Raw genomic sequence first — 18,265 nt, 5'->3', positions numbered from 1 at the left:
TCCTCATAAAAAAGACAATTACTCAACACTCATAAAATGTGGAATTTTTTTATAGAGTCAAATATCCTCTATTGGAAACCAAAAAGCCTTTGCTTTAGAACTTCGATCATTAATTCCTCCAAATTTCTCCGACTAACGGAAGTAATTGGAAGAAAATTCAATTTTGTGGACTTGAATCTTTTCAAATGAGTAATTGTTTCATTTACAGTAGTTTGACTTAGTCCATAGCATGCAGTGAGTGACTTTTCTCAGCTGAAGCTACATGATATATTTTAGAATCCACTCCTTGGCAATTTATAAAGTCACTGATTTTTGTTACCAAATTTCCTGTGCTCTTTGGTCCCCGAATTTTCTTGTCCCCCAGCAGAGTTCCATTAAAACACATAGAGATGAATCGCAAGATAAGATTTCTGCTCATCATTGTCTTCTGTACATCTGTCAATTTCCTCCTGCACAGTGACAGCATTTGGCGTTGGTGAGTGACTCAAATTTTGTCATACAAGTTTTTGCAAAAATTGGCACACAAGTGAGGCAGGCTACAGGGCAGCTAGTAGAAATTAGAAGAATAGAACACAATTAACTGAAAAACATGTCTTCAAATTGATTTAACACTGTAAGGCGCAGGGCCTTCCCATAGCCCAAATTCAAACAATTACAAAATCTATTTAAATCTATCAAAATGTAATATTAGAAATACCAAGAGAACAGAACATGTAGTCTGTACTGTAATATGTATTTTTTCATTAAATTCAGGTATGTATGGAATTGGTAGCAGTTAAAAGCTCCTTCTCTCGCCTCAGCTCCCAAATGCTAACAGGTGTCATGAGGTAAGGACCCATATAGTTTAATCAGAACAAGGCAAAAACCCAGGAAACACAAGGAAACTCAAGAAGTCCAACAAACTGAGGGCATGAGCAAAGGTACAAAACAATCTGGCACAGAACCAAAGGAGAAATCGGCTTAAGAACCCTCAGGCTAATCAGCCTGACAGAGCACAGGCGTGGAGATGAGGTGTGGAGACAAGGCGTTGCCCAAAAGTTCAGCCCCGTCTCCTCACTTGGCTGGCAAAATTATATAAATGGTACACTAACCATTTGACAACATTCTCATGTATCATAGCCATTGAACGACATGAAGTTCGACTTAGAACCTCTGAAAACTACTTGTACCCAGAAAAAATACAATTCCAGCAAAGAGTAATTAATTATGCATATTGCAAAATATTTATCTGCCCAGTAAACAGCCAATGGCGACATATGTATCTTAAGGAAAATGACTTGGATAGTATGAAACATATAAGACAAATTATGCGAAGCCTGAGATCCTCAAGATTTAAAGATAGAAGACATCACACGATGACAGTTTTGTCTTTCCATTGCTGTTTTATTCTAAATTTCTGTTTTATGATTTCTTCTCATTCTCCAGGATCACGAATACCACATACGGATGTCCTTCCTACCCTTTCCAATTTGTCCCGTCCAAGAAACCCAAGCACATAAATGTGGCCTTCATTAAGACCCACAAAACAGCTGGCACCACCATGCTGTCCATGATGATGCGCTTCGCAGATTGTCACAACTTAACAGTGATGCTCCCTATAGAGTCTTGTCATGTAAACTTCTGTTACCCACAATGGTTTAATGCTTCCAGTGTTGACCCAGGAACATTATCAGGAACTATCTTAGCTGGTCATATGCGCTTTGACAAAAAGGAGGTCCAGCGTCTGATGCCGAAAGACACCATTTATATCACAATCATGAGAGACCCCGGCGCCTTGTTTGATTCTGCATTCCATTACTATTTACCCCGTTGTAGGAGCTTCATGAGCGTCCCCGGTCATTCCTTGGCGGGTTTCCTTGCGGACCCCCAACGCTACTACCAACAAAACGAGCCTTTCTCTCGCTTTACAAAAAACTCCATGACTTTTGACTTCGGCAAAGACAAGGATCACCCAGCAACAGATACAGCATATGTTCAGGCCTTTCTTGCAGAGATGGAAGAGACTTTCTCTCTGGTGATGATAACTGAGTACTTTGATGAGTCGCTAGTTGTCCTTCGCCATCTCTTCTCCTGGGATCTGGAGGACATTCTGTATTTTAGGCTAAACATGAGGAAGGAAAGCACAAAGAAGCAGCTATCCCCAGACCTTGTATCAAAGGCCCGTGCCTGGAATGCTTTAGACACATATCTTTATGACCACTTCAATGCCTCCTTGTGGCAAAAAATTGGAGCTCTGGGTCCAGGTTGTGTAGAACGGGAGGTACGAGAGCTTCGGCAGGCCCTGGACAATCTAATGAGAAGCTGCTTCAAAGGGACGATGCCACTTCGTGAAGCCAAACTAATCAATGCTGAAAGTCGCCCGTGGCAACCAGCTCGGGACATCGACATTATGGGATACGTTCTTCCAGAAAATTTTAGCCATGGGTTGTCACAACATACCCAGGAGCTTTGCCGCAACATTATCCTGCCTGGGAATGTTTATGTAAGAAGGATCCAACAATCACAAGCTGAGCGCTATAAAGCCCGTCAGCAGCAAACATAGCACCCAAAACATCCGCAAGTCTACCAAAAATCATGATGCTGACCTTTAATGGAGCCAAAAGTTAACAATGGATTCTCACAGACTCACATGTCGTCAACTGAAAAATTAGACACATTGTTTAGATATAGCCTGACTGAAAAGAATCGTCCATGAATTTGTCAGGCTAACAATATGGTTTTGTAATTATAGGACACAAAATAAATGGGGATGGGGGTGTCTATATCTGGAAATGGATATGATGATGTATCTTTATTGTTCCACTATGGGATAAATTCATTTTGAAAGTGTAGAATAATAATAGGCAGAAAGACATGATCAAATTCAAAGTATGGTGGAATTAAAAACTAAACAGGATGATGATGAGTAAGATGACAAAGTTGTCTGAGCAGATTGTTATCTGATGCAGTCTATCTGTACCTAATGGACAAAATATAGTCAAGTTCCATGTTCAAACTCTTTGTCCAACATCTGTGTTGTCTATCGTTGAGTCTTTTCCAAGTGGTTATGTGGTCATGTGCAGTCTAATGCTCGTGGTATGAAGTCATTCAATGACATTCAGGAATGAGGTTAGTTTGTCTGAGTGTACTTGATATTGTTATTTTATTAATTAAATCTTTAGTTCCTTTTCTTTCAAATCTGTCCCACTTCAGTTTGAGGTGCACTGTGAAAAGGTGTGCCTGATATTTACAGTCAAAATAAATAAAGTTCAATTAGACAGAAAGTCACAAAGAACAAAGTGTAGTGACTTTTGTGTTGCTGGCCAGGTGCATGGATTTCTTTCTTTCTGTGTTTTTTTGTAGATTTCCCTTTTTTCCGTGACTTAGGTTTTGCAGTATGTCTGAGATCTACTTTCTTTTTCTACTAAATTAAACAACTTAACAAACATCCTCAAAGCTGGTGATTCCATATTTTTCCCAGGGATTGTATTCATTCGTCTTCTTGAAGATGAAACTGTACACCCCAGATGAGTTGCCAGCTCATTGCAGGGCCACACATATGTACAGACACACTTACACATACGCGCAATTTTTGGATTGAACAATTCACCTGTTAACAAGTGTTGTACATCCTAAAAAAGTGAGTGTTCAGTGTTAACGAAATGTTGTGTTATAGGTACTATAGGGGAAACAAAAATATATAATAGAATTTGAAATACCTATAACATAGTTGGCATATGAACAAGTAAATAAAATTTAAAAAACGACAAACTATTTAACCTTTTATTTATGGTAGTTTAAACGTTTATGAACCCTCTCCATACTAATAAACCACCTTTTATATGTATTACCTTTTCCCACACTCTTATCGACTGTTTAAAGCACTTTTTTGTGTCATGGAAGTCCGAGACTCACGGAACATAGCGCACTTACGGATGCCGTCAGCCAATAGAATGCACGTACGGTATCACGTGACTGGCTACCAAAATCCACGATGCGTTCTCGGTTTTATGCTGGAGCCTTTTTTTCCATCCATGTGGCACGGAAGGGAACTGAACCCGGAGCGTTCTTGCTGTGACACCACAGCGGTACACTGTACCACAGCGCCCCCCTGCCGCCAGTCACAGAACATCAGTCATATTCTCAACATGCAATGGCAGGCAGTAGCCGCTCGGGGGCGGTAGCGCTATCAGGAAGTCTCTCACCAACACTACGCGCCCCATGTTTTACTTCCGGTTCTAGTTCAGTTGTCAAACTAATTGTGTTTGTGGTCCAGGCAGCGACGTGAAGAAGATAAATGGAGTCGCCAACAGTGGTTTGGCGACATGTTTTAGGCTGTTTTATGACAAATGGTGTCGTAATAATACCTTTACAGAAAAAAACAACCTCAAATTATGATCTGCTCCCCTCAAACACCATTGGTTCACTCTGCTTTTCCAGCTCCTCATACAACTTGGTTCAGCTTTGTCAACCCCAACCTTTGAATATTTTTAATGAATCATTATTTTTATTTGTTTCTTAAGTGCAGCGGTTCCCAAACTTTTCAGTCCGCGCACCAACTTCTACCTCCCGACTTAGCTGACGCACCCCCAATGCCCAAAACATGAACAAAAGAAGAAAAAAGAAAAGGCGTAGTCTTTATAGTCATATAGGTATCAAATTTAATAATACAGGCTCCTGTTAACACAGAATAGATTATGTAATAATGGGCCTAATGATCTTTCACTTTAGAAACGGTGGGGAGAATAATAGAAACAATATAGGAGCACCCCTCAAAAGCAAGGCAGTGACGGAGCGATAGAGACGCTCCGTCCATCTCCGTTCCTCCTCTCTCCCCCAGGAGAGCAGCCGCAGCTGCGCTCTCATTGTTTCCTGGCAGGACCGCAGGAGCGCGGTCTCACAAAAAAAGGCGCACCAGATTTTTTCCCCTAGTCGCACCAGTGGTCCCAAATATATTTAATAGTCGCGATGATGAAAATGTGGGCACATATGCGACCAAAATGGGCGCAAGTTCAACAAATAGGCCTATTTAACAAACTGTAACAGTTATTAAATGATAACAAATATGCTACTCCGCCACAAAGAATCAAAATAACTTAGGCCCAAGTTCAACATCATGTTTTCTCTTTCGAGTACGAGTCTCATTGTGCTCTTTACCCCCTTCTCCCAATGAAGTGTCCGGGTGAGTTTTCTGTGTTCTGTGCTCTTCATTTTCAGTTTCCCCTGTCTCGTCATCATCACTCTCTTTCTCCTGCTCGATTTCTTCAGCCTGGTAGACTGCACAGCTCTCAGTTGTGGCCAATGTGTCCTGTCCTCTTTCATTCCTCCCAGATTTAATACCGGACAGACTGCCCGTTTTTAACCAGTTATGCATTTCGGCACATTATTGTTGTTGCTATCACAACAAGCTAGCACGTAGCTAGGAGAAAGCCAAGTGCATTTTGGGTATTGTTTTTTTAATTTAAAATTTTCCCAAAACGTTTTTTAATTGAAAATCACAAATGATTTCCGTGAATGAATTTAAATATTTAAACTGTTAATCCTCCATTAAAAAGTGTTTCAATTATTTATTTAATTATTTGTGTATTTCACTGTGCTCAGCTGCCATTACAGTCGCGCACCCCCTAGCGGCAGCTGGCGCACCACAGGGGGTGCGCGCACCACACTTTGGGAATCCCTGCTTTAGTGAATCCTGCTTTGAGTCATCCATCATTTTAATACTTTTGTAAGCCTCCGAAGAGCGGGCCAAGTATTTCTAGTTCACTTACCTTCCAGGTGGTTTAGCAGTAACGCTTTTGTTCATGTGTAATTACATGTGCCGTTCTCACGCTCCACCTTTTCAGTCAAACATTACTTGGACTATTCATGCCTTTCATCATTCTGGTTTAGTCTAGTTTCACACAGTAAACGGCAGGTTAGCTTATAACGTTGAGGATGACAGACTGAAAGACTAGACAAAAAAGATGAGTTTTCATGTCTTACGACAGATAATTGTGGTGTCACGGTTCGGTGTTGCTGGAGCCTATCCCAGCTGGCATAGGGCGTGAGGCGGGGGACACTCCGGCCACAACGCCAGTGCGCACGGAGCCACACACAAAGTCAGACAACCACGCACACACACACTCACTCCTACGGGCAATTAGAGGTCGGCCAATAAACCTGAAGCGCATGCTTTTGTTAGTGGGAGGGAGCCGGAAAACCTGTACAGAACCCACGCAGACATGGAGAGAACATAGAAAACTTCACGCATTAAGGAAGTAAGGAATCCAGAACCTTCATGCTGTGAGTTAGCAGCGCTTCCCGCTGCGCCACCGTTTCTTACTTTGTCAAGTTTTTTGGTGAGTTGTAAATAACTTTGTTTGGTGTTGAGAATAAATGATGTGGTGAACTGAAGAGAATACACTGAATGGACAAATGTGTGGAGCTGGTGTAGTTCAACTATCATCCTCTGAACTGCTTGGCCCATTGTCGATGTTGCTCCACCAACACCAACATCCGTGTGGTAACAGAGTGAAGATTTACTGCTTCAGAACTGGTGGTGTGAAAGTCAAGGGAAGACTCAGCCGAGTACAACAGGTAACTCAACTCCTTACATTCTGTTCTGAAACATATTGATAGAGACAGAAAACCTTCATCCTCCTCATCCTCCCAAAAGCTAAATGAGATCTAGTCCTCATAAAAAAGACAATTACTCAACACTCATAAAATGTGGAATTTTTTAATAGAGTCAAATATCCTCTATTGGAAACTAAAAAGCCTTTGCTTTAGAACTTCGATCATTAATTCCTCCAAATTTCTCCAACTAAAGGAATTAATTGGAAGAAAATTCAATTTTGTGGACTTGAATCTTTTCAAATGAGTAATTGTTTCATTTACAGTAGTTTGACTTAGTCCATAGCATGCAGTGAGTGACTATTCTCAGCTGAAGCTACATGATATATTTTAGAATCCACTCCTTGGCAATTTATAAAGTCACTGATTTTTGTTACCAAATTTCCTGTGCTCTTTGGTCCCCGAATTTTCTTGTCCCCCAGCAGAGTTCCATTAAAACACATAGAGATGAATCGCAAGATAAGATTTCTGCTCATCGTTGTCTTCTGTACATCTGTCAATTTCCTCCTGCACAGTGACAGCATTTGGCATTGGTGAGTGACTCAAATGTTGTCATACAAGTTTTTGCAAAAATTGGCACACAAATGAGGCAGGCTACAGGGCAGCTAGTAGAAATTAGAAGCATAGAACACAATTAACTGAAAAACATGTCTTCAAATTGATTTAACACTGTAAGGCGTAGGGCCTTCCCATAGCCCAAATTCAAACAATTACAAAATCTATTTAAATCTATCAAAATGTAATATTAGAAATGCCAAGAGAACAGAACATGTAGTCGGTACTGTAATATGTATTTTTTCATTAAATTCAGGTATGTATGGAAGTGGTAGCAGTTAAAAGCTCCTTCTCTCGCCTCAGCTCCCAAATGCTAACAGGTGTCATGAGGTAAGGACCCATATAGTTTAATCAGAACAAGGCAAGGAAACACAAGGAAACTCAAGAAGCCCAACAAACTGGAGGCATGAGCAAAGGTACAAAACAATCTGGCACAGAACCAAAGGAGAAATCGGCTTAAGAACCCTCAGGCTAATCATCCTGACTGAGCACAGGCGTGGAGATGAGGTGTGGAGACAAGGCGTTGCCCAAAAGTTCAGCCCCGTCTCCTCACTTGGCTGGCAAAATTATATAAATGTTACACTAACCATTTGACAACGTTCTCATGTATAATAGCCATTGAACGACATGAAGTTCGACTTAGAACCTCTGAAAACTACTTGTACCCAGAAAAAATACAATTCCAGCAAAGAGTAATTCATTATGCATATTGCAAAATATTTATCTGCCCGGTAAACAGCCAATGGCAACATATGTATCTTAAGGAAAATGACTTGGATAGTATGAAACATATAAGACAAATTATGCGAAGCCTGAGATCCTCAAGATTTAAAGATATAAGACATCACACGATGACAGTTTTGTCATTCCATTGCTGTTTTATTCTAAATTTCTGTTTTATGATTTCTTCTCATTCTCCAGGATCACGAATACCACATACGGATGTCCTTCCTACCCTTTCCAATTTGTCCCGTCCAAGAAACCCAAGCACATAAATGTGGCCTTCATTAAGACCCACAAAACAGCTGGCACCACCATGCTGTCCATGATGATGCGCTTTGCAGATTGTCACAACTTAACAGTGATGCTCCCTATAGAGTCTTGTCATGTAGACTTCTGTTACCCACAATGGTTTAATGCTTCCAGTGTTGACCCAGGAACATTATCAGGAACTATCTTAGCTGGTCATATGCGCTTTGACAAAAAGGAGGTCCAGCGTCTGATGCCGAAAGACACCATTTATATCACAATCATGAGAGAACCCAGCGCCTTGTTTGATTCTGCATTCCATTACTATTTACCCCGTTGTAGGAGCTTCATGAATGTCCCCGGTCATTCCTTGGCGGGTTTCCTTGCGGACCCCCAACGCTACTACCAACAAAACGAGCCTTTCTCTCGCTTTACAAAAAACTCCATGACTTTTGACTTCGGCAAAGACAAGGATCACCCAGCAACAGATATAGCATATGTTCAGGCCTTTCTTGCAGAGATGGAAGAGACTTTCTCTCTGGTGATGATAACTGAGTACTTTGATGAGTCGCTAGTTGTCCTTCGCCATCTCTTCTCCTGGGATCTGGAGGACATTCTGTATTTTAGGCTAAACATGAGGAAGGAAAGCACAAAGAAGCAGCTATCCCCAGACCTTGTATCAAAGGCCCGTGCCTGGAATGCTTTAGACACATATCTTTATGACCACTTCAATGCCTCCTTGTGGCAAAAAATTGGAGCTCTGGGTCCAGGTTGTGTAGAACGGGAGGTACGAGAGCTTCGACAGGCCCTGGACAATCTAATGAGAAGCTGCTTCAAAGGGACGATGCCACTTTGTGAAGCCAAACTAATCAATGCTGAAAGTCGCCCGTGGCAACCAGCTCGGGACATCGACATTATGGGATACGTTCTTCCAGAAAATTTTAGCCATGGGTTGTCACAACATACCCAGGAGCTTTGCCGCAACATTATCCTGCCTGGGAATGTTTATGTAAGAAGGATCAAAAAGTCACAAGCTGAGCGCTATAAAGCCCGTCAGCAGCAGCAAACATAGCACCCAAAACATCCGCAAGTCTACCAAAAATCATGATGCTGACCTTTAATGGAGCCAAAAGTTAACAATGGATTCTCACAGACTCACATGTCGTCAACTGAAAAATTAGACACATTGTTTAGATATAGCCTGACTGAAAGGAGATTGTCCATGAATTTGTCAGGCTAACAATATGGTTTTGTAATTATAGGACACAAAATAAATGGGGATGGGGGTGTCAATATCTGGAAGTGGACATGATGATGTATCTTTATTGTTCCCTTATGGGATAAATTTATTTTGAAAGTGTAGAATAATAATAGGCAGAAAGACATGATCAAATTCAAAGTATGGTGGAATTAAAAACTAAACAGGATGATGATGAGTAAGATGACAAAGTTGTCTGAGCAGATTGTTATCTGATGCAGTCTATCTGTACCTAATGGACAAAATATAGTCAAGTTCAATGTTCAAACTCTTTGTCCAACATCTGTGTTGTCTATCGTTGAGTCTTTTCCAAGTGGTTATGTGGTCATGTGCAGTCTAATGCTCGTGGTATGAAGTCTTTCAATGGCTTTCAGGAATGTGGTTAGTTTGTCTGAGTGTACTTGATATTGTTATTTTATTAATTAAATCTTTAGTTCCTTTTCTTTCAAATCTGTCCGACTTCAGTTTGAGGTGCACTGTGAAAAGGTGTGCCTGATATTTACAGTCAAAATAAATAAAGTTCAATTAGACAGAAAGTCACAAAGAACAAAGTGTAGTGACTTTTGTGTTGCTGGCCGGGTGCATGGATTTCTTTCTTTCTGTGTTTTTTTGTAGATTTCCCTTTTTTCCGTGACTTAGGTTTTGCAGTATGTCTGAGATCTACTTTCTTTTTCTACCAAATTAAACAACTTAACAAACATCCTCAAAGCTGGTGATTCCATATTTTTTCCCAGGGATTGTATTCATTCGTCTTCTTGAAGATGAAACTGTACACCCCAGATGAGTTGCCAGCTCATTGCAGGGCCACACATATGTACAGACACACTTACACATACGCGCAATTTTTGGATTGAACAATTCACCTGTTAACAAGTGTTGTACATCCTAAAAAAGTGAGTGTTCAGTGTTAACGAAATGTTGTGTTATAGGTACTATAGGGGAAACAAAAATATATAATAGAATTTGAAATAGCTATAACATAGTTGGCACATGAACAAGTAAATAAAATTTAAAAAACGACAAACTATTTAACCTTTTATTTATGGTAGTTTAAACGTTTATGAACCCTCTCCATACTAATAAACCACCTTTTATATGTATTACCTTTTCCCACACTCTTATCGACTGTTTAAAGCACTTTTTTGTGTCATGGAAGTCCGAGACTCACGGAACATAGAGCACTTACGGATACCGTCAGCCAATAGAATGCACGTACGGTATCACGTGACTGGCTACCAAAAATCCACGATGCGTTCTCGGTTTTATGCTGGAGCCTTTTTTTCCATCCATGTGGCACGGAAGGGAACTGAACCCGGAGCGTTCTTGCTGTGACACCACAGTGGTACACTGTACCACAGCGCCCCCCTGCCGCCAGTCACAGAACATCAGTCATATTCTCAACATGCAATGGCAGGCAGTAGCCGCTCGGGGGCGGTAGCGCTTTCAGGAAGTCTCTGACCAACACTTCGCGCCCCATGTTTTACTTCTGGTTCTAGTTCAGTTGTCAAAGTAATTGTGTTTGTGGTCCAGGCAGCGACGTGAAGAAGATAAATGGAGTCGGAGAAGCCAACAGTGGTTTGGCGACATGTTTTAGGCTGTTTTATGACAAATGGTGTCGTAATAATACCTTTACAGAAAAAAAAAAACCATGCTTCTACCGGTGCTGATGGTGATGTTATGGAAGCTGAAATAGTTTGTGTGTCACAAATACGTCACGGTCCGTGTGTGTTTTTATTTAAAAACGTTCCTGTGTGTGTGTGTGTGTGTGTGTATGTGTGTGCGCGCGCGCACGCAGGTGTAGTTCGCCAACTGTCATTTTTTTTAAACACAGGTGAAATTGCTCCTCGAGTTTCCGCAGATGACGTCACAACCATGATGCAGCAGATTTTTCTGATGACCATCTCTGTACACGAGGAAAATGTACTATTTATCACATGCATGCAATAACTAAGTCATAGAATGCAGTTTAATTAGCTTAGTAGAATTAATTTTGCAAATTTAATTGAACAACCCAGGAAAAAGCTAATTTATTCACATACAGGAATGTGTGTGAATGAAGAACAAACAAAAAACCTAGTTTTCAGGAAATGACTGTCGTATGCAAAACATCTCACCCTGCAAACGGGTGGCAGGATTAGCAAGTCGATCGAAGGAAGTATTATATGCAATATTAATAGCATTAACTTCAATGTATGATGAAGAAACCCCTCCTAGAAATGAGTGGCTCTACTGACTGCACATATTTAGTATTCACCGCAGACGACACACTTGTACTTTTACAAGCAGCATTAGCCCCTTTGCAGCAGACCTTCTCAGCCTGAAGTCATCTTGCTATGTTCTTGTTTTCATCACCACCGTCAACGTTGCGTGGAGGAGGTCAAGGAGGACGGAATGAAATCTAGGTCTGAAAGTACATCCCTGCTGCTGCACTAGAGCCACAAGCAGCGCAGATGTAGCTACAGCTCAGAAAATCATTTCTTTTCTTTTTTTTTAATACTTTAGCTGTTTGGTTTTTTTCAACTCTGGTAATTTAAGCCTGCAATACACTTCATTGCTGTGTAAGCTATATACTGTACTCTAGTAAGGGAATTTCCTACCTTTTTCTCACTGTTACCTTTCTTCAAAAAGCTTACATCAGCTTTTATATCTATATCAGCTCTATAATGATTTGACCTATAATTTGAAGATTAATGGTTATTAAACATTTACATGCTGTACACATCACTGTCACAAATAACTGAAAATGGAAAGGATGTGTGAATATTTGTTACCTAAATGTATGCTAACTCTCTCTCTTTATATATATTTATATATAAATGTGTGGCTTCAGATGTTGTTCCAGGAATTTGCTGTTGTTCCCGAAATCTCAATTGCTGTTGTTCCAGGAATCTCAATCATTGTTGGTTCACTCTGCCTTTCCAGTTCCTCATACAACCTGGTTCAGCTCTCTCAACCCCAGGCTTTGTATCTTTCTAATGAATCACTGTTTTTTATTTGTTTCATTAGTAAGTCCTGCTTTGAGTCATCCATCATTTTGATACATTTGTAAAACTCTAAAGAGCAGGCCAAGTACTTCTAGTTCACTTACATTCTGAGTGGGTTGGCGGTACCGCTTTTGTTCATGTGTAATTAAATGTACTGTGCTGACACTCCGCTTTTTCAGTCAAACATTCATTGGACTATTCATACCTCACATCATGCTGGTTCAGTCCTCTTTCACACAGAAAAAGGCAGGTTATGTTATAGCGTTGAGTATAACAGACTGAAAGACTAGACAAAAAAGATTAATGAGTTTTCATGTCTTACGACGGATAATTGTGGCTGATCAATTCACCTTTGGAGGTGGGGGAAATCCAGACAGAACCCACGCCGACAAGGGGAGAACATAGAAATCTCTATGTAGTAAGGAAGTAAGGAATCCAGAACCTTCTTGCTGTGAGTTAACAGTGCTTCTCGCTGCACCACTGTTTCTCACTTCCTTCATCAAGTTTTTGGTGAATTAATTGTAAATTCCTTTTTTTAGTGTTGAGAAAAAATGATGTGGTGAACTGAAGAGAATACACTGAATGGACAAACGTGTGGAGCTGGTGCAGTTCTCTCACTTTTTTTTCTGTAATGATTTCTTTTTTCATCCATCATCCTCTGAATTACTTGGCCTGTTGTCGATGTTGCTCCACCATCCCATAGTGTGGTAACGGAGTGAAGATTTACTGCTTTCAGAACTGGTGGTGTGAAAGTCAAGGGAAGACTCAGCCGAGGTAACTCCTTACATTCTCTTGGGCAGATAGGCAAAACACCTTCATCCTCCTCATCCTTCCGAAAGCTAAGTAACAGGAAATGATATAAATCATTTGTCATAAATGACAACTACTGAACGCTCATCTATGCAAAGTTAAATATCCTCTATTGGAAACTAAAAGGCTCTAGTTTTAGAACTTTGATCGTAAATTCCTCCAAGCAAAAAAGCAATCGGAAGAAAATTCTTAATTGTCCAAATTACAGTTTTTGTTTCATTTATTTTGACTGTGAATAACAGCTGAATGGGGACAGTGAATGTTTTCCATAGTGTGGTGTTAGCTGTCAGACATGCAATGAGCTAAAGTGACATGATATATTTTAGAATCCACTTCTCAGTAGTTTACAAAGTGACCGATAGTTACCAAATTTCCTGTCCTCTCTGTTCCCTGAATTTTCTAGTCCACTAGAAGAGTCCCACTGAAACACACTGATATGAATCACAAGACAAGATTTGTGCTCAGTGTTGTCTTCTGTACATCTGTCATCTTCCTCCTGCACCGTGACAACATTTGGCGTTGGTGAGTGTCTGCAATATTTGTCATGCTTCATTAAGACAATCACTCTTTTGCCTCCATTTCGGAAGCTGAGATAGTAACAGCGACAAATTGAACTTTTACAAAAATTCAAGAAACACAAGAAAACTCAAGAAGTCCAACAAACTAGAGATGTTAGCAAAGGTACAAAACGATTAGGCACAGAACCAAAGGAGAAGCCAGCTTAAGAACCGTCAGGCTATTCAGCCTGATCCGGCACAGGAGATGAGGAACAGGCGTGGAAATGAGGAACAGGTTTGAAGACAAGGCTCTGCCCAAAACTTCAGCCCCACCTCCTGCTTTTACAGATAAAATTATATAAATGGTACACTTACCATTTGACAACATTCTCATGTATTAAACCCACTAAACCACAGGAAGTTCAACTTAGAACCTATGAAAACTACTATTACCAATAAAACATACAATTCCAACAAAGAGCAATTAATTATGCATATTGCGAAAAATGTATCTGCCCGGTAAACAGCCAATGGTGAGTACAAAAGATATACGAAAAAACATATGAAGCCTGAGATCATAAAGATATTCACGATAAAAAACATCACACAATGACAAAAACTAACCAAACCAGCTGGCAATGAATAGCAAAACTAAACTTTAAATGAACGGTAATTTTGTCTTTATGCATTTTTCTGTGTTTTTTCTTCTCATTTTCCAGGATCACGGATACCGCATGCGGATGTCCTTCCTTCCCTTTCCAATTTGTCCTGCCCAAGAAACCCAAGCACACAAATGTGGCCTTCATTAAGACCCACAAAACAGCTGGCACCAACATGCAGACCATGATGATGCGCTTTGCAGATCGTCACAACTTAACAGTGATGCTCCCTATAGAGTCTTGTCATGTAGACTTCTGTTACCCACAATGGTTTAGGGCTTCCAATGTTCACCCAGGAATGTTATCAGCAAATATCTTAGCTAGTCATCTGCGCTTTGACAAAAAGGAGGTCCAGCGTCTGATGCCCAAGGACACCATTTATATCACAATCATGAGAGAGCCCGGCGCCTTGTTTGACTCTGCATTCCATTACTACTTACACCATTGTAGGGGCTTCTTGAGTGTCCCCGGTCATTCCTTGGCGGGTTTCCTTGCGGACCCCCGGCGCTACTACCAACGAAACGAGCCTTTGTCTCACTTTACAAAAAACACCATGACTTTTGACTTGGGCAAAGACAAGGATCACCCAGCAACAGATACAGCATATGTTCAGGCCTTTCTTGCAGAGATGGAAGAGACTTTCTCTCTGGTGATGATCACTGAGTACTTTGATGAGTCGCTGGTTGTCCTTCGCCATCTCCTCTCCTGGGATCTGGAGGACATTCTGTATTTTAGGCTGAACATGCGGAAGGAAAGCACAAAGAAGCAGCTATCCCCGGATCTTGTGTCAAAGGCCCGTGTCTGGAATGCATTAGACACATATCTGTATGTCTACTTCAATGCCTCCTTGTGGCAAAAAATTGAAGCTCTGGGTCCAGGTTGTGTAGAAAGGGAGGTACGAGAGCTTCGGCAGGCCCAGGACAATCTAATGAGAAGCTGCTTCAAAGGGAAGAAACCACTTCGTGCAGCCAAACTAATCAACATTGAAAGTCGCCCATGGCAACCAGCTGGGGACATGGATGTTATGGGATATGTTCTTCCAGACAATTTTAGCCATGGGTTGTCACAACATACCCAGGAGCTTTGCCGCAAGATTATCCTGCCTGGGTATGTTTATGGAAAAATGATCCAACGGTCACAAGCTAAGCGCTATAAAGCCTGTCATCAGCAGTGAACATAGCACCCAACACATCTACAAGTCTTCCAAAAATCAGGATACAGACCATCAATGGAGCCAAAAGTTAACAATGGATTCTCACATCTCAGGTGTCGTCAACTGAAAAATTGGATACTTTGTTTAGATATAGCCTGACTCTAAAAAGAAAATCCTCCATGCATTTTTCAGACTAAAAATATGGTTTTCGCGACCGTCGGCCTGCGAGGTATAAAACAGTTCTGGCATATTAAGTTAGCCGATGTTACCCGACTGATCTGGTGTTATGATGTACTGAGAATCTAATTAAAGAATTCCCGTTTTGGCTGTCGACCATTCTTCTGCTGTTCCTGAGTCTTTATTTCAGTTATTGCTGAAGTATTGCACTCTCACTACACTCTCTCAAACCATCTGTCTTCCCTGTCCAAGATCTGAACATCGAGATCTTGAAATGAGTGTCCCTCTTCCTTGAAGTGAAGGAAGACTGCCTGGTCCAGTCCTGTTGAGTTTGCTCTTCTGTGTTGAGCCATGCACTTGTGTAGTGGTTGTTTGGTTTCTCCTATGTAGACATGCAAGCATTCCTCGCTGCATGTAACTGCATTTATATTAGATTTTTCTTCTGACTATGGTGTTGGGTCTTTTGGGTGGACCAGTCTTTGTCTAAGGGTGTTACCTGGCTTAAAATACATGGGAACCTGGTGTTTGTTTAAAATCCTCCTCAGTTTTTCAGACACTCCAGACACATATGGGATCACTATACTGGATTATTCTCCTTTCTGGATCTTGTGTGAGCCTTCACAAAGATCCAGTCAGGATATCCAAGTTTTCAGTGCCCCTTTCAGGTGTTAGTGTTCTTTTGCTTGGTCTTGGGTACTGGTTCATAACTTATCAGCCCTGTTTTGCAGGGTCCCAGATGACACCAAGCTTGTGCTCCAGTGGATGGTGTGAGTCAAAAAGCAGTTACTAGTTCATGTGTGTTGGTTTCCTGTTTGCCCAAATACTCAGACTTCTTCCATCTTCTATGCAGACCTCACAATCCAAAAAGGGGGAAACTGTTGTCCTTCACATCCTCTCTAGTGAAGCTGATGTTGTTGTCCACCGAGTTGATGTGTTTGGTGAAAGGTTGCACCTCGTGGATTTTGATCTTGACCCATGTGTCGTCCATTTGTCGTCCAGTTGAACGAGGTCAGGGCCCTGTGTTCCACTTCTTCCATGTACAAATTGTCCACAATAGGAGACATTGGCGAGCCCATGGCACATCCGTGTTTCTGCCTATAGAAGCTCCCTCTGTATGGAAATAGGTGGTGTTCAGGCAGAGGTTCAAAAGTTGGCTGATCTAATCAGGGGTGAGGTTTGTTCCGTCACTGACGGTGTTGTCCTGTTAAAACCGTTTCCTTACTGCTTCCACCGCCTCTAGTGTGGGAACACACGTGAATAGGGAGGTGACAACGTAGGATACCATGATCTTATCTACATCCAATCTCAGTCCTCTCACGTTTTCCGCAGGTTCTTTTTCCCTGCTTCATCTGTGAGTCCTGCTTTGAAGCGTCCCTCTAATTAAAACATTCATAAAACTCAGAAGAGCTGAAGCGCAGAATAGTCACACAAGTATTTCCAGTTCACATTCCAAGACTGTTTGGCAACACTGCCGTTGTTCATGCAACAAATCTGTCAATCAATCAGTCAATCAAGTTTTCTTTATAAAAGCGTTTATTCATGGCAACAGACATTTCAAAGCGCTTTAACAGACTGAAAAACCCAACAGAACCCTCCAGAGTGTGCATAAGTGACAGCGGCGGGGAAAAACTCCCTCATTGAGAAAGAAACTCCTTGCAGGACCCAGACTCTTTTGGGCAGCCATCCACCTTGACCGGATAGGTGGAAAAAAAAAATTGAAGATAAGGACAGGGTAAGAGAAAGAGACAGTCAGGCTGCGTTCACCGACTCCTGGGTTTTTGTCTTCCATACATGTTCCCCATGATGTAATTGGTTAATTCAAAGCACAGTTACAGCTGCATGAATGACTAGCGTGGCACGGAGGAAGAAAGGCAGTAGGACCCCAGCCGATGGACTGAGGAGGGGTGATACTGATAGGATTAGAGGAGCAGGTCCACAGCGGATGGGCGGATGAGGGGTGAACCTGAGAAAAACATGTGAGGACATAGAGCACAGAGAATCCAGGGAAGAAGTCGAGTTAGAAGGATGTGATTGGAGACTTGGACAGTAAGAGGTCAGAGAGGAGGAGGAGTAACAGAGTGGTTCAAAAAGAAGAAGATGTCTATGAACCGCAGGAGTCAAGGTGTTGTAACATGAGATATTCACACAAAAAGATTTGAACACAGTCAAACTACTGCAGCGTCTTCCATGGCGCATTATCTGTTTTATATGTCTGTCTTGTGCTTGTATAAAAAAAGTAGCAGCTTATAGCTCAGAAAATGTTCTGATACTCTGGGTCACATGTGTCAAACTGAAGGCCCGGGGGACAAATGTAGCCCGTCAAATCATTTTATGTGGCCCATGAGAGTATAAAAGGTTAGTGTCTAAAAATAAATGATCAAGAGTGTACTTTGACTAAGAACTTCATTTCCCATAATGCAGTAAATAACCCCATTTTGACTTTGACAAAAACATTTTTGTCCTAACTTGTATTTCGCTTGTGTATTTTCTTTATTCTCTGGGATAGATTGATCCTTGATTTATGGAGTTATGTGGGCATCATTACCTGAAAAATCAGAATAATTTATGTTTGTTTGCCTGTATCTCAGTCTTGTCTTCTCAACCTCAAATTA

The 18,265-nt window shown here is 41.2% G+C and overlaps 3 protein-coding genes across 3 annotated transcripts; all 3 read left to right on the top strand.

Annotated features, from left to right (window-relative positions):
* Positions 1-822: 822 nt before the first annotated feature.
* On the top strand, positions 823-2,575 carry LOC137590953 (galactose-3-O-sulfotransferase 3-like). The gene is made up of 2 exons (XM_068308817.1): positions 823-827; positions 1,426-2,575. Exons 1-2 carry the CDS (start codon positions 823-825, stop codon positions 2,540-2,542), a joined length of 1,122 nt encoding a protein of 373 aa, XP_068164918.1. The 3' UTR covers positions 2,543-2,575.
* A 4,896-nt stretch (positions 2,576-7,471) lies between these two features.
* Positions 7,472-9,187, top strand: LOC137590952 (galactose-3-O-sulfotransferase 3-like). The gene is made up of 2 exons (XM_068308816.1): positions 7,472-7,476; positions 8,068-9,187. Exons 1-2 carry the CDS (start codon positions 7,472-7,474, stop codon positions 9,185-9,187), a joined length of 1,125 nt encoding a protein of 374 aa, XP_068164917.1.
* A 3,599-nt stretch (positions 9,188-12,786) lies between these two features.
* Positions 12,787-15,744, top strand: LOC137590754 (galactose-3-O-sulfotransferase 3-like). Its single transcript, XM_068308484.1, has 3 exons — positions 12,787-13,131; positions 13,571-13,689; positions 14,384-15,744. The coding sequence occupies exons 2-3, from the start codon at positions 13,604-13,606 to the stop codon at positions 15,495-15,497; spliced, it is 1,200 nt and encodes a 399-aa protein (XP_068164585.1). The 5' UTR covers positions 12,787-13,131; positions 13,571-13,603; the 3' UTR covers positions 15,498-15,744.
* The last annotated feature ends 2,521 nt before the right edge of the window (positions 15,745-18,265 follow it).

This window comes from Antennarius striatus, chromosome 23 (assembly GCF_040054535.1).
Source record: "Antennarius striatus isolate MH-2024 chromosome 23, ASM4005453v1, whole genome shotgun sequence".
Taxonomy (NCBI): domain Eukaryota; kingdom Metazoa; phylum Chordata; class Actinopteri; order Lophiiformes; family Antennariidae; genus Antennarius; species Antennarius striatus.
Note: the sequence above shows the minus strand (reverse complement) of the source record. Positions and strands in the feature narration are given on the sequence as shown.